This window comes from Halictus rubicundus, chromosome 1 (genome assembly GCF_050948215.1).
Source record: "Halictus rubicundus isolate RS-2024b chromosome 1, iyHalRubi1_principal, whole genome shotgun sequence".
NCBI classification, from domain to species: domain Eukaryota; kingdom Metazoa; phylum Arthropoda; class Insecta; order Hymenoptera; family Halictidae; genus Halictus; species Halictus rubicundus.
This window is the reverse complement of record NC_135149.1, coordinates 18,495,472-18,511,250: the sequence shown is the minus strand read 5'-3', so window position 1 is coordinate 18,511,250 and position 15,779 is coordinate 18,495,472. Positions and strand designations below refer to the sequence as shown.

Genomic DNA, 15,779 nt, shown 5'->3' with positions numbered 1-15,779 from the left:
AAAAATGAAACTCGTAGGAATCGAATTTGTGTCGGTAATGTTAGGGATTTATGAAATTTTTTTGTACTCGCATTTATTGTATAGAGGCACAATATACACAGTATATAATTCATTCTTTTAATCGCAGTCTCTCCGTTTTTACAGGAAAAACTGGACAAACACATCTTTATCTCCAATTAATATTAATAAGTAATATATCGTTTTTTCTTTCATGTATACTACTATAGAAAACGAACTAATAAATTATTTATTAAATATGTACATTGAAATTGGGTATAAAAATTAGATTAATAAAGTTTGTTACAATATTTTCTTGTACGAAACAGGGTGTGTATTTATTACTGAGCTGGAGGAGACAAGACTTTGCTAACTCCTAAGATCTTCTCATCATGGGCAGCTTGATCCTGCATTATTTTAGCATACTTTTCATTGTCCTGTAGGTCCTCTTCATCCAGCATTTCTTGCATCCTTTGCTTATAGCTATAAATGCACCAAAGACAACCAAATTATTATAATTACCTCTAAAAGTCTCATACCTACTTTAGGACACTGTATTAAAGCACAAATTACTCTAGATCTGTACTTACATTTCACTGTCGGGATTATTTTCTTGATTTCTACATTTTTCCAATTTTTTTTCCAAAGCCCTTACTATATCCCTTGATGGAGGTTCTACGCACTTAGCCATAGACCTTATTTCTAGAATACATATTTCATGTTGCAACTTAATCCAGTACTATTTCTAGGTACTTATAACATCTAAGTTTATATTTACTTCTTACTGCTTCAATTATACAACCCAAGTGCTCTTTGGAAAATAAAATGTCGGTTACATAATTATCCAGGTTTGCAGATGCTCTGGACGCTGCGTGCAGTGTAGCTGCTAAAGCAACTTGGCTTGGAGCATAGAGCAACACGCTATCGGTCAAAAATACCCTTTCCAGAAATTCATCTATGTATGGCCTGAGCCTTTCTGGATTCTCTAAGGATGTGTACCTTGTCTAAAAATATGCAAGTTGAACGACCCAATCACCAGATGAATTTGAACTTAACATCTTCAACTATGTACCTTGATATCAATCATCAATCCCTCTACAGGTCTGAATGGATTGTGTACTGTTAAGTTATAATTCAACTGTTGCATCAGAAGCAATTCATTATTAAGTATAATATCAGATGCCTTTTCCCTGTCACCCTTAATGTTAGCAACAAACTGATATATGGAAACATTGAATTCCTCTACCTAAAATATACCTTTTCGATATACGAGTTCATGTGCAAGCTTTCATAGGGATTAATTGATAATTACTTTACAAGCCAGGTAGACGCATGTGACCAATATTTCTTTTGGATGATAGTCCATGACACTATTTCTGAGATAGAATCTTTTGAAATAGTGTAACGCGGTTGCTATAGTAGCCCTTGGCATAGGTGGACTGAACCGACGACAGAAATCCCTTAATTGCAACTCATAAAAACGAAGTAGAGTACGTTCCTCTATGGATGATAGAAAATGTTCTTCCCTTTCCTCTGCCTTATAAATACATTTTTTATGTTACAATGAAAGAACCAATTAGCGTTACATTAGCAAAGAACCAATCATCCAGTGCCATAATCAATTGCAGGGAATTAAAAAAAAAATGAATTAAAAAAATAAGAACCTTGACAATATTATAGCAGTGTGCGAATGTATCGATAGATCGACTTTATCGGTAGAGAAGTGCATATAACCTACAATATTGTATAGCAACGAAAACAGGTAAGAGCCCAACGTGAAGAAGATAATAGAAAAGGTAAACAATATTGAATGAAATGTGCAAAATAAAAATTGCAGCTTACCAAAAATAAGAGAACAACTTACCGTCATGTTCGCCCCATGTCTTTCAATAAACTCAGCGTTTGTTCTCTCACGTAGTGTTGTCATGTCATTTTCATCGCAAAACATCCAGTACCTTTTTTGGGAGCTTTGTGGGAACATTTTTCCATCGGTTTCTTGAGAAGTATATCCAAAATTATTCAAATTTGATTTGAAATCACACAACTACGTACGAACGCGGTAAAATCGAATGAATGGTGGCCACTGGCCAGTGATGGTGCGATGCAATTGCGATGTTTGAAAAATGAGGATGCAGAGGGCAGCACCAGACGCAGTTTTGATGCAATTTCAAGTCGGTATAGTTGCGAACTGCCGCCATGAAGGAAGACCGCTGAACAGGGAAAGTTTTGGTCCTACAGAAGAAGAGGAAATTCGCAGAGAATTTGGGCCCCTCTTCGTTTTCAAGAGGCCTTAATGAAACATGAACATGCAGTTTTACTATTTGGTATGAAAATCACTTTGTAGGTTGCATTTTTCTTCATTTATTCGTGACTATGTAATTCGACAATGTAACGACTGTTAGAACACGCGATAACTAGCTATCATAATTATAGGATACGGAAAGAACAATTGAAATGACTGGTAATTGTCATGTTTTGTGATGTACATACGTGTTTGTTAATGACACTCGAGAAGATTTTTTATCTTTTTTTCTATTTAATCGACGAAATACTTACGTATCATTGGGTGGGGCTTGAGGAATTCTTATTTTTTTTTAAGTGTAGAGTGCTCTCGAGAAAAGACTATTGTAGGGTGTAATATTATAGTTTATAGTAGTATTTTACTGAAGAAATAATTGTGAAGTATTAATACAACATAGATTAGTTTGTACTTAATTAGATAATGCGAGAGTTTAACATAATATAATTACACAGGGTGTAATTATGCAAATTGTAGAGATTATAATGGCCATCGTTGCAAATAATTTCCCTTAATATTTGTTTACATAATACTATGAGAAATATTTTAGTTCGGTACATAGACAACTATTTTGCAAGTATGAATAACTATTGTAATGTCGGTGAACAAGTACAAGGAATTATGGTACAATTTGTACAAATTAACCTAAGACTGCAATTGTGCATTGTATGCATTGTTAATCCATGAGAGGATGCAATTATGACTGAAGGTATTCAGAATATTTACTGAGAAAACAGAGTCAATTGTTTATCTCAACTTTGTGTGTGTGTGTGTGTGCGTGTGTGTTAATGAGTGTTGCAATAGAAGAACATAACATAGTAGAAACAGAAGAGGTTCCTAGAATATAACTATTCAGCTTCTTTGCACAGTAATCAATAATTACTGTGCAAGAATGCAAAACAGTAAGTATATGCTTTTGTTCAAGGATTCATAGTGAAGTCAGTGAAAGTATTTTGTACAAGGATGCAAAATATACTAGGTAGGTTGCTGTTCAAGGATACAAAGTATAGTAAATGAGCCTTTTGTACGAGGATGCAAATTATAGTAAGTAGGTATTTTGTACAAGGACACAAAATATAGTAATTAAATATTTTGTACAGGAATTCAAAATATATAAATAGGTATCTATTCAAAGACGTAAAATATAGTAAATAGATGGTGATTCAAGAATACAAAGTATAGTAAATACGTATTTTGTATAAGGATACAAGGTGTAGTAGTGATCAAGTATTTCATACAAGGATTCAGCATACAGTAAACACAGGTATTACCACACAAGTATACAAAATACTAGAAGCAGGAAAGGTTCCCAAACATAAGATCAAATTTAATTATACTTAGCAAGCTCTAGAGCCCGCTGCCAATTATTTTGCGAGTGTGGAGTGTTTCAGGGATATAGTGTAGGTGCACAAGAATGCAGGACGCGAGTGTAAACAGACGAGAATTTCAGTAAAAGGGATCATATTTTCTGGTAACGTGATTGAACGTGCCAGTAATAAACAAGTTCGGCGAATGGTTGATAGAGGGTCAGAGGTGGGGGTCCAATTTTAATATGTACGCCCCCGCAAGCGGTTGCACGTCGGATCTGAGGGGGCGTTCCTACGACCCTTTGTCAACCGACGACGCCGCTGCATCTTATCACGATCAAGGCTCGGGATCTCCCATTCTGCTCCTCTACCTCGTTCAGCCCTCGAGGCCATCCCGGTGCTGCCGCTTGTTCAAGCAAAGACGTTGCCTCGACGTCTCGGTGGCTATAACTTTCTACTTTTTGCACGCTGATTTATGCTTCTTTATGGTACGCGACGATACGTCGCAGCTCGCTACACAGTGGATCTCTTAAAATTTCGCGAAGCATCTGCGTGTATCAGAATCTTCGATCACAGATAAGGAGGAAGAGAGAGAGAGAGAGAGAGACCACCTTCAAGAGTCTTACCTGAATCGAATTACTGAACAATTGCAAATTAATACCACGCTTTTGCTAATTATTGTTACGTGATAGCGTAAGTGGTGGAAGAGATATTTGCGCGACAAAGCGGTCGGCGCCGCACGGAAAAGTTGGATTTACGGCGAAGTCCGGGTCGAAAGGCGATATTGCACCTGAAAGTGAAGTACATCCGCCATTAATCTAATATTGCGGTTGCCGCCGCCCTCGACTTTGCGTGCTACACCCTACCGAGCGTTAAAGCTTGGCCCCCGCCCCCTGGTACAAACACAAACACCGACACGTCGGTTTTGTGGACACGCGTGTCTACAGGAGCACGTTTACGGGAAAGGGTCTCGAACATGGACACCGAGAGAACCAATCGGTCGGCTTTGCTGCTCAGGATAATGCGAAATCAATGTCTAGCAAGAGGTGTGACGGCCAAAGTGGATTACCTTAGCGCCCCTCCACCCGGATGGTTCACCGCAATCAACCACAACTTTCCAACGAATCGCGAATTGATTCAGACGGGGAGATGGCCCTTTAGTCCCAAATATTAAGGATGGCGCACAGACGTGTAGAAAGAATTTACTTGCTTCTAAAAGCTCATTTTCCTTGTTGGCCAGACATTGTAAGTGCTTTGCATATGCGTTGATTACCAAGTGGCAACGACACAAGGAATGCCTTGAGACTCAATTTTTACGGAGCGACAACTTGGGACGTAGGCTATCATATTTCTCCTATTGGCCAAACACTATTGGTCATACGCGTTGATCACCGAGTAATAAAGACAGCCAATGAACGCCTTAAAATTTAATGTTTAGAGAGGGGCAATTTGGGCCATAGGCCTACCTAGGCATTGTATTTTGAGAAATTGAAATTAGCTATGGATTATACAATGTTAAGTGTAATCGTGTCTCAAGAAAGCCGAATTTTTGTAGTATTGTTGGCAGCATAAAGTAACTGTAAATCGTATATCAGATCCAATCTATGAATTGGTTTAAATTAACCTATTTCCCCCATGTCTACGTTCACTTTAATGCTTATTAATCATAGTATCATATGTATGGAAGAAAATTCGCAAATCGGAGTATTAGAAGCAGTCGTGTGTGCCCTACAATACCCTGGGTTGCAGTGAGAGGAAATGAAATACTTCAGAAACCATAAACAAAGTCCAGTCCCATACTGCGTGATGGTTTAGGTGTTCAATGATTTTGCGACTGCAACGAAGTCCATTTCGTTAGCTCAGGAGGACGTTTAGCGCACTCTTATGTAGACTAGTGTCGCGGTCAGAATTTTTAAGCCATTTTGTTTGGCATTTTCTTCATACTGGCATGCCCGAATGCAAAAATACGGCGCGCACACGCACGCATACATTGTTTTTTTGCATGCGTGACCTACTGTATCGCATGACCGTTAACATGCCGTGGTATCGTCGTCGGTTAACCCGCAAAAAGCGGTATCACGCCTGCTCCTAACACTCCAGGTCTGATCGGCCGGCTGTCCGACACGCAAGCCTTCGGCGATCGAAGCATTCTCGTGTGTTGTTCCTCATGATGGACGTACTGTTTGCATATTATATGGAGTTGGTGGTCACAACCTTTCCTTCTTTCGTTCAAAGCGGGCCCGACAACGCCGCTGGAATCGCATTGTACAAATCGCAAGGCGAATCTTCTGAAAGCAGCTGGACGCATCCGCTTAAGAAACACATAAACGCAGATGAATATGACACGTTATTAGCCGACAATAACGATTCGCTACACGCGCACGCACATTTTTCATAAAACAGCGCGGAATTTCATGACTCGTGAAGATGATTATAATGTATAATACATAAATTAATTCGTGACATTTTTATAAAGCTTTCCTCTCGATAGTTTTTCTTGCGTTCTTTAACGACGACATGGTCATCAATAGACTGCGAATTTGTATGCAAAATACAAATTGTCCATGTCGATTACAAGAAGCAGAAGTAAGACAAAAATTATCATTTCTTCTCTTAATAATTTTATTAAATTGGAAATAATGTAACAGTATCTTTACATTCTGCAAACTCTTTAACTGTTTTGTATTTTGTCGGCTCGATTTTATCATAAATGCATAATTCACAGGTCTGATAAAGGTGTCCGTCGTGTCAAAAACTGCTGTAAATAAGTGTCACCCTCAATAATTATTATCGAGCGCATTCCTAGATTCGTGCGTCGGAGCACTACATCACCGTTTTCAACGGCGTGCATTATCTAGTATCGGATGTTTTGGGGCAGCGTGCGTTCACTGGTCTGGGAAATGATTATACGCATCGCGTATGGTGCAGCTAAATTTGCCAGAGACGTCGTTACGTAACAAATCATAAATCTCGCAGTCAGCGAGCGTGCGTAGCTGGAAAATAGAGGTGTACGGGTTCGCTGCGATTGGATGGGTTCGTATGCACATGTGGATGCGAGGTATCCTGTGCATCCTGTATTCATGTGTACAAATGAGCTCGTGGTCGTCGAGCTACGCGCGTAAACATTGCCCGTAACAAACGTGTCCATGGCTCGTGTTTCCCTGGATGATGTCCCGTCGGCATGAGTCACGGCGCGCAACTACGATCACTACAATTTATCGAGGCTGCGGCGAGGAATCGGGCAAACAGTGTTTTATTCGGTGAAAGCAGCCGAAGTGTTTACCACCTTCGATATTTGCTTTTGCGGTCGAAGATTCGACCCGGCAACACTTCTAGCAGCAGAAGGAGGAGGCACCGGTCGTAATTCACAAGATAAATATGCGGATGGAAAGCAGAGGGAAAGGAGAACTTGTCGCAGAAACCGCTCCTTCGTTGGCGAGCAACCATCGCACCGGCAGCCCGGTTTTTTCCTGAATATTAAACCGCGACGCGAAATTACGGAACGCCGTTCCAGATACGTATCGGCAGATACGCATCGAGGCGATCGCGCGAACCGAACGCAGCGCGGCCGCCACGCCGATCAGGAACCAATTATCCTCGTTTCAAATATCCACAACGGGATATCTCTGGCCCTGGGCGTCCGAGATGCAAATAACACGGTTGTCTTGCGACGGGTGCAGTGACAGTGCCCGATCGTCAATACGCGTGTCGATGGTACACGCCAGGAGTCATCAATTATGCGGACTGGTTACACGCAGCCTGTGTTGCCAAACAGTTCCGGACTGTGAAAGAGAGGTAGCAAAATGTGTCCACGTTGTGCTCTCTGTATCCTGAAAGCTGCGGAAATCGTGTGGACAATGTGCCAAGTGCAAGTGTCGATCAACACGGATCAAATCAATGGGGAAGACCATTGAGATGGCAATAATACCGCAAGATAAGATCATAATAAAGTAACAACATTCTTTTCATATTTTGAAGTATCGACGAATACACATACGTAAGGGTTTCAATAAGGTGCATCAAGCCATTTAGGGTTAATGTCGACGAGCCTAATTGCGGGCTGCGTTGTATGTCCAGAGTACTCTCACGAATTTCGGTATTATGTTGCTGTTTTCATTGAAAACATGACAAACTTGAACGAGGAGCGCCGAATGATGAAGGAATACGCCAAGTTGAATAAAGCAAACGGAACAGTCAGGAGGCTGAAGAGGGAGTTTGTAAGACGGCTGCCTGAGCGCAACCTTCGCCCCCGGCGGGACCACGGCCGGCGAAACACACGTTGAACAATAAGAAGCATCGGTGAAGAAGAGGAACGGTGGAAAACGAAGGAGAAAGTAACGCAGAAAGAAAGAGCAAGCCAGCGGAGCCAGCGCTCTCGGTTGTATACGGTATAATTACAGAGGGCAGAGCAGTGGCTAGACCCGCTACAGCAACTTATCGTTGCCCAAGGCGCCAGCATACTCGAAATCGGTCGGGCTCGATCCTGTTGCGACTCGGTCCTAATTCGTATTCGTGCCCCGGGTGTAACAGATAGTATATGCCTCGAAAACGGCGGAAGGACTGGCAGGGATCTCCTATGCTACGCCCTCCTCCCTATCCACCGCTTTCTTCTTATCTCGTTTTAGCAATGCAAATCTCGATCGGTCAACGGTAATTCGCGTGTTCTGTGATTCCGACGAGACTCTCGGCGGACCGTTTTCGTATCGTATCGCGGTCGATTAGAGATGTAAAACTGCTCTCGATACCGATGGTTTGTTGATATCCGGTGGGCAATATCCGTTTCCAGGATCCAAAGTAGCTTCCTCTTTCGTGTCGGCGGCAACGACCGTGTCGAATGATATTTCTTCGACGTTACGATGCCACGAGCGCGGCCCGTTATGCCTCTATTTCCACGGTTTTTAATACGAGAGGCGCAGCCGCCACCTCTCCAGCCCCGATATAATTAACGACTATGATCAGGCGACCAGTCCACGTGACGCAACTTAACGAAACGTAACACGGCGCTACGGAAACCCCAAGTGGTTGAGGCGTGTGCACCGGGAGACGAACGCGAATGCTACATTGTCGGGTGTCCGCGTGTGCGCCAACGCGAACGACACCGAGAAAAATGTTGCAGCTTATCAGATGCTGCTAATTAGTTTATGATGAGGCAATCAGGGAAAATGCGAGACACTATTTAAACTATCTGATTATCACCCCCGCGGTCCTGCTAACGGCTCCCGGTAAATTACTGGCGCATTAGAGTCATTAGAGTCATTAACTAATTTGAGGGAGAAGAATCGGCGGCAGGGGAGATGGCCAACGAGGTTTGTTTAGCGCTCCGGGACGGATCTATGCGAACATTGTCATTACCGCGGGGCCGTGCACGCAGCCTTGGAACGGCGAGTTAGAACAGTCTAAATATTTTGTTCTTATAATTACACGGTGCACGGCTGTACCGTAAATGGAAGACGACAACCTTGTACCAGCCTGCGTGAGAGACTTCGAAGCGCGATTACGTTTCGCGGTCTCCCCTTGCGTGCCGTTTTTTTTTCTTTTTCTTTTTTTTTCCCCGTGCGCTGAACACGGAAAGGAAAGCGTTCCCCGAACGCGACAGAACAACGCGGCGTTCCCGATGCTAAGTACGAAGGCACAAAGGGATGATTATCATTTACAAGGAAAGAAATCGCTCCTATTGTGAATGGTAAATCTGATCTTGACCCGAGTAAGCTTGTCTTTCGATTCATGGCGTTAGAGAATCGCGCTGGAACGCGTATCGTTGTCAGGAAGTCGTTCCAGTGGGACATCTTCATCTCTGTCCCTTCCGGTGCACACGTAAGTACGAGGACACAAAGGGAACTTAATGCAACGGATTATCATTTACGTGGGATCAAGTCTCCTTATCTACGATTACCTACGAATCTCGAACTTAACGGGTTCCGCTTGTGCCTGGTTCCCTCTTTTTCCTAGAATCCTACATTTGAGGTCCCAGCCGGAATGAGAACACTGATCACCGTGTGATAAAGTTAATGATGATGAATCGCCACAGACGACGACGAAATAAACAGACATTGCGAAGACGTGACACAAGAGCAAAACGAAGAAAAATGACACACCCAAAGACAGCGGAATGGTGTTCAAACGCACGAAAAGACGATGAAGACGCTGTGACAGATATTCAAGGACGTATGTGGTTGCAGAATGGCCGAGTGTGTGGACGCTTCAGATTAAAACACCATACAGAGATTAGGAAACTAGTTGCGTGGCTGATGGCTAAAGCTCTACATTTACATGGGAAGGAATTATTACTATTGTGAATAGCTAATCTTGACACCACTTGTGTTCGTATTGACGATGTTAGAGGATTGCGCTGGGTCGTGTCTTCTTGTCAGGAAGTGGTTCCAGCAAGACAACTTCATTTCATCTCTGTCCCTTCGAGCGAAGGGCGCCGAGGCCGGCGAAAAGTGCTAGCCAGTGTTGTGTACAGCCCGCGAACAGGGATTATCCACTTTTGCGGTAATTTGTGGCTTCCGACGCGCAGGCTGCATCGCGCAAGATGGCCGCGGAGCTGTGATCGCTGATTGGCGATGGCGGGGCGGGCGATTTGAGCGGCGGTTGGTGGTTCCAGCATAGCCCGGTGCGAGTAATTTTGATCGTGATTATACTAATTTCATAGTATGCCCCTTCTCAGTGGCTTTAAGCACTGGGCGAGTTCACACGAGTCTGCCAGCAGCACGCTGGCCGATTCTCGAGTATCCGTACTTGCGAAATCGAACGCGGCCCTGTTCGATGTCTCTCGAACGCCGGCAAAATTCGCGATCCCGTGTCTCTCTCGAAGTTACCGTCCGTCGTCTGTGGAAGAGGTGACATTGTCGAGAAGTCGCCGGTGTCCATTCAGGCTGGCTGAATAGAGTTTCTTCGGGCATCGGGGCCCGACGTGCACGCGATAACAGTGTCAACGTTCGCCGAGTTGCAATTACACATACGTGCCGCACGGCCAATTACTCTCCGGCCGAATGGATGCTACCGGTTCGCGCACGTCAAAACGCTCGCACGTAACACGTTTTCGTCCAGCATATGCGGCGTATCCTGGCCACGGTTCACGGTGCAAACTCGGCCGGAATAATTCCAGTAGAGTATACATTTCTTCTGCGAATAAGGGGAAAAGATGAACACGGCCGAGCGTGTGAAGCCGCCCCTGCTATCACTATTAACGTCAGCTATATTGAACCGTAATTGTCCCGTGTTGTTAGTGCGGCGTATTCACGGGCAAAAGGCCCCCGTTTCGCTTTCCTCTCCTCTTTCCGCCCCTCTAACATTTTCTATCCTCGTCCGGCCCCCGGTCTCTCTCTCTCGCCTCTCCTCGCCTCTCTCTTTTGTTCCTGTGCGCTCGTTTTGCCTCTCTCCTCCCCGTGGGCAGCGAGCGGAGAGCATCGCCGCCGCAGCCATGCGGCAGCGGTGGGGGCTAAATTACCACAATTTTGTACTTTTTATACCGCGAGGGAAAAAAAGAGGATAATTTTTGGTGGAAACGCAACAATTTTATCGGCCGTTGTTATGTGAGATCAGTTGGTGTCTACTGCCGCTGCGCGTTACACCTGCCTGTCTCTCGTGTGCTCTCCGCTCCTCCGGCTGACTTTGAAATCGGCTTTGAGTGTCCGTTCCGTTTTGTCACCTCGGCTGCCACGTTCAAACGTGTTACCCCGTCGAATTCGAAGGTGAAAGAGACGCGTGCCCGTCCGTCACCGGATCGATCAACCCGCGCGCATATATCTGGTCGCCATGTTGTCGACCTTGGGCCCACGGTTTCCCCGAAGTCCGTAGATATCTCGGATCTCTCGCTCTTTCCCCGATGACAAGTGACATAACGATCGGTGTGCACCTGTGCGGCCGTCCGTGTGTTCCCTCCCGATGTGTCTTCGACGAAGTGGTTTCGTAGTTATGTCAGTTTTCCGACTGTATGTGATTATTCTTGAAGAAACGCGTGCACAACAGCCGCCATTTTGGTGACCGCGTATCGTGATGTTCGGAGTGAAGCAATCCTCAATGTGAATCATTGCCTTCTCGTCTTTCTAGCCGTACGTTGTGACTGCGGTGATCGTCCATCCGGTAACTATGATGCTACCTGTAGCCTGGTGTCTGTCGAATCGCGAGCTTTCGTAAAATCCAGTGGTGCTGCTCCATTTATCTATTTCCTACCATCTAATTACTACGCCACTACCATCTTCCCCGGGCCGTTTTATGCCGCAGACAAATTCTTCTGCACCTTCGCGGTGCCTCGGGCACGGACATCACTGTCACGGGAGATTTATACCCCTTGGAAACAACATGCTTGCGCGGGCGTAGCACGCTGTTCACTTCGGTGCTTAAAAAAAACTTGTTTCTTTATTTCCCGCCGAACAAAAGTCTCGGCTTGGCCAAAAGAAGAACTCTGTTTGCTTTTGAGGACAGAAAGAATGCGACCGGTCCGAGAACCGACGGAATCGAAACCGCACCGGGGTTTCATGAGTCCAGAAACTGGAGGAACGGTTAGGTTTCCGCGGTTTCTCGCTTAGAGAACGGAATTGTCGGAGCCGTCGGATCCTTATTGATGCCGGGGATATCTATCGCTCCCGGGCTTGCTGGACCAACGCTGAAAAAGGGGGAGAAGGAGGCAATAAAACCGCAAGGGCGAAAAGGACGGAGGTAAATAACGGTGGAGGAGGCGTGGTTGGCGCGATGCGGCGCCCTCAAAGCACGATCGTCCCTCGAGGGTACACCTTTTAAGAGTTCGAGGTACGAGGACCGTCGAAACTGGGAGCCCCGGAGATAAGATCCTTCTAGTTATCGAACGGACTCCCGTTCACGATCGATGTACCAGAACCCGTCCACGGGTTTCGATGTTCCCGCAGGCGAGAGCCGTCCCTTCCACCTTTTGATTTCATTGTGCCTTTGAAATGTGGCCTTGGCCATCCACAAGGACGCTTCTTTTATAAAATTGCCGTCCCCTCGACGGCTTTTCTTCGAAGTGCCTCGAAACTCCGCCATTGCGAAACGTCCGCTGTCCGACGGTAGACATCTTTCATCCGATCGCCGTGCATCGCCACGTATCCCAATTTTTACGACGCGTAGAAGAAGAACGCTATGTTGGGGTTTGTTGGTTTTCTGTATTCTGGATGTCGACGTCGAAAACCGGCGGGGAAAGGGCTCCGCTAGAGACCCGCTTGATGCGCTTCCTCGAAATCAGACGGAACGCTAAATAATTCTGGAGGAAACATACGAGTTCCTACGGACATAAGTCGCCTCTAGACATCTAAATGGCTACCTTCGAGTTAGACCGGTCGGCAGGAGCCACTAACGACAATACGATGACCCCCGGCCGCGGAAACAAAGACCGGGTCGCAAGAATGGAGGAATACACACCGTTCAGACGGTAATTACAGCTTCTTCTGTATCTTGCGAGACAGCCGCGGCAGATGCGGATAATGATAGCCCAAATGTGCCGATGTGTCCCGCTTCAACAACGATCCCGATCTCATCGATCACAATGCCTATTGCTCAATATCCGAAACGATCGGACCGGTGAATAAAACCATGTGGCTCCGTTTTGCCGGGTGGGCCTGTAGGATTCTCGAGATTCGAACAAAATTCGTTCCAACATCTCTATTACACCGAGGATTCTATCTATATGCAGATTTGCGGCACGTTGTGTTTGTCTCGTTGAAACGAATCTTCACGGGCTTTTTACCGGCGGTACTTACAACTGTCTCTGTTCACGGGAACGACGATCCGACGCTAGAGCAGGTCCTGACCCCGCCCCGCGTCCCCAGAGGCCTTTAATTACCAAAAATTTTACGAGCCGCGCGTCCAGTTCTGTCATTTGTTTGCTCAAGCACGCCAGAAGTTTCGGACTAATTGATTATCTGCTAATTTGTAACATTGCCTGCTTAGGAGACGCCGAGGATCGCCGGTGCGACGGCTACTGGCACGGGGGTCCCTCCGTTTCGACCTCGAAACTGCTACAGATCTTGCTTTTCCACGGTCGTTTACCTTCACAATTTCATTTTACCTTTTTCCTTGAATTTTCAGTTTCTTATTTCCCACGTTTCCCTTTTTTTTCAACTCTCCTTTCAACGGCTCCTGCCACCGAGACCCTTCTGTTTCATAATTACTCTTTTTCTTCAGTTATTACTTTCACCTTCCCCATGTTTCCTTTTTTCAATTCTTTTTCCAATGACACCTGATACCACATTCCTTCTGTTTCGTCTTTGAAATTCCTACCAATTTCCCCGCTTTTTAACGGACATTTCGATTTCTCCTTCTCTCTTCACATGACACTTTCGTGCTTCCCACATTTGCTTTTTCAAACTTTTTTCTCGGTCAGTGTAATAACCGGTGCAAACAGTCGAACTTTTCACTGGCTGGCTAAGCGCCTATGTAGACGTGTAGGTAATAGGTCCGCGTGAGAGCATAGAGGGTTAATGTTTACCCTGGTCTTGTCCGTGGATTGGATAATTGTATTAAACTTGATCATGATGGGGACAACGTAATTCGAGGTTGTTGAGCGTAATCTTGCCACGGTGCTCTAATCGCGACAAAACTGTGGATAGATCTGCACCTCGCACTCGCGTAACATTTCAATGTAACAACTGCGTTATTCGGGTCAAGTAGACTGGCAACTATCAATCTTGCAATCTGAATCAACTTTGTTCTCTTTGTTACACAAATTTACCTGATTTAAAAGTTTATATGCCATGTGAATTTTTACGAAGTAAGACCTCTTATTAGTTCTGACCAATTCATTAGACCCTTTGTCTAGCTGCAATGCGTTACAATTTGCAGTGGGTGCTTACTGGTAGCAAAGCTGTAGCTTCAACATTGCCTTCGTGTGAATTCTTTACGAAACAAGGTAACTTTTTAGCCTTCTAAGACTAAAGAGCAGCAATATTAGATAATTTCTATACCCCAGTGTGTTACAATAAAGATAGGGTTCTTGGGATAGCAGAGATACATAGTCCTTATCTGGGCCCCTATAGAACAACAATCCTTTTGACTAGTTCATTGGATAAGTAGCCTATGAATCGTGCTCCCGTAGCCTAGGAATCATGGGAATGTCGTCTTTATAGAAAAAGACTCTGTTAGATCGGTTGATGGGACATGTAGCTCGGTTACAGTGAAAATAGAGTGTTGGGTAGTAGCAAGGATATAGGTTCTCGAGGTTGGATCCCCGAAACGTGTCTCAGAGGTCCAGTTTCGAGGTCACAGCCGGCTGTGTTTCGCGGCGGAACGTGGTCGAGGAGGCATCGGATCGCATAAGCCGGCTACACGGGGCCAGGACCGCGTAATAACACGGCAGCACGAAACAAACCGACGAATTAGGTACTATCGGGTTCTGCGAAAGCGGTCGACAGACGGACGTAGAGAGCTGGACGGGACGGATGGACGGACAGACAGCTAGCGCGAGGGCCCAAACAGCGTGCCGAAGAAGAACGAGGAACTGCGGCGGCGAAGGGAGAAGAACGGGCGAAGGGGGTGGGGGGAGGCGACGGGGCATTCAAGGGGGAGAAGGCAAGGGAAGCCTCGAAAGGGCCTGGCCTCGTGCAATTACGGGGCCCCGGCAACCCCGACATTATCCCCAATTATCCGCGTGCGTTTTGAGGTTAGGTTTTCGGGGGCCCTCCGGGCCAGAGACGCGCGAGAGCCACCGCGAGGCACCGCGACCGAAACGTCCACGTAAAACCCGAAAGAAACGGGAGACAAAGGGCGTCAGGATCTCTTCTCTTCTCTTCTCACCGAGGGGAACGTGTATCTCTCTGCATTGGCGAGAGAGAGAGACAGAGATCCATTATGTGGCGTCTGCCGTCAGAAACGGATCGATTCGAGAGCATGTTTCAGGTTTCCTCCGCCTGTGTGCTTTTTCGCGGGACCCGCACGACCGCAAGGCATGCGACCAATACACCGTGAAGGGTTGATGCTATTCCCGTGACCGCAGATCGAACCTGATGCAATCACGATGGAAACAGGTCGACCCGCAACCAGATCCAAGGGAAAACCGTTAGGGACGAATTTTCGCGAGCGAACTTCACAGCCTTAGCCCACTTCGCGAATAAGACCGTGTCACGGCTAGACCGCATTATGTCTTAGACTGCGTTCTGATTTGATGTCCCACACTGACCCAGATCAACACGACAACAGCAAAGCACTTTCTGCAGCTATGT

At 45.6% G+C, this 15,779-nt stretch overlaps 2 protein-coding genes across 3 annotated transcripts in view; one reads left to right on the top strand and one right to left on the bottom strand.

The window, feature by feature from the left end:
• Positions 1-75: 75 nt before the first annotated feature.
• Positions 76-2,107, bottom strand: Cych (cyclin H). Its single transcript, XM_076791874.1, has 6 exons — positions 1,862-2,107; positions 1,310-1,534; positions 1,070-1,243; positions 776-1,001; positions 588-699; positions 76-480 (listed from the first exon to the last, which is right to left on the bottom strand). The coding sequence occupies exons 1-6, from the start codon at positions 1,976-1,978 to the stop codon at positions 339-341; spliced, it is 996 nt and encodes a 331-aa protein (XP_076647989.1). The 5' UTR covers positions 1,979-2,107; the 3' UTR covers positions 76-338.
• Positions 2,108-10,363: 8,256 nt separating this feature from the next.
• Positions 10,364-15,779, top strand: part of LOC143356377 (uncharacterized) — a 30,070-nt gene continuing 24,654 nt past the window's right edge. Inside the window, exon 1 of one of the 2 annotated variants that reach the window (XR_013082658.1) lies at positions 10,364-12,994. Coding sequence is in view for 1 of the 2 variants with exons in the window: in XM_076792018.1 (XP_076648133.1) it covers positions 12,879-12,994 (116 nt within the window). In the remaining variant the exon portion in view is untranslated. The remainder of the gene's footprint in view (positions 12,995-15,779) is intronic. The other variant, XM_076792018.1, reaches the window with a different exon arrangement.

Excerpts from the sequence above, each read along its gene's own strand:
- Cych (XM_076791874.1), bottom strand. The coding sequence starts at position 1,978 with ATGTTCCCACAAAGCTCCCAAAAAAGGTACTGGATGTTTTGCGATGAA. Across the intron at positions 1,244-1,309 it reads GCGTCTACCTGGCTTGTAAA|GTAGAGGAATTCAATGTTTC; the intron begins GTAATTATCAAT and ends GGTATATTTTAG. Across the intron at positions 481-587 it reads AATAATCCCGACAGTGAAAT|CTATAAGCAAAGGATGCAAG; the intron begins GTAAGTACAGAT and ends GTGCATTTATAG.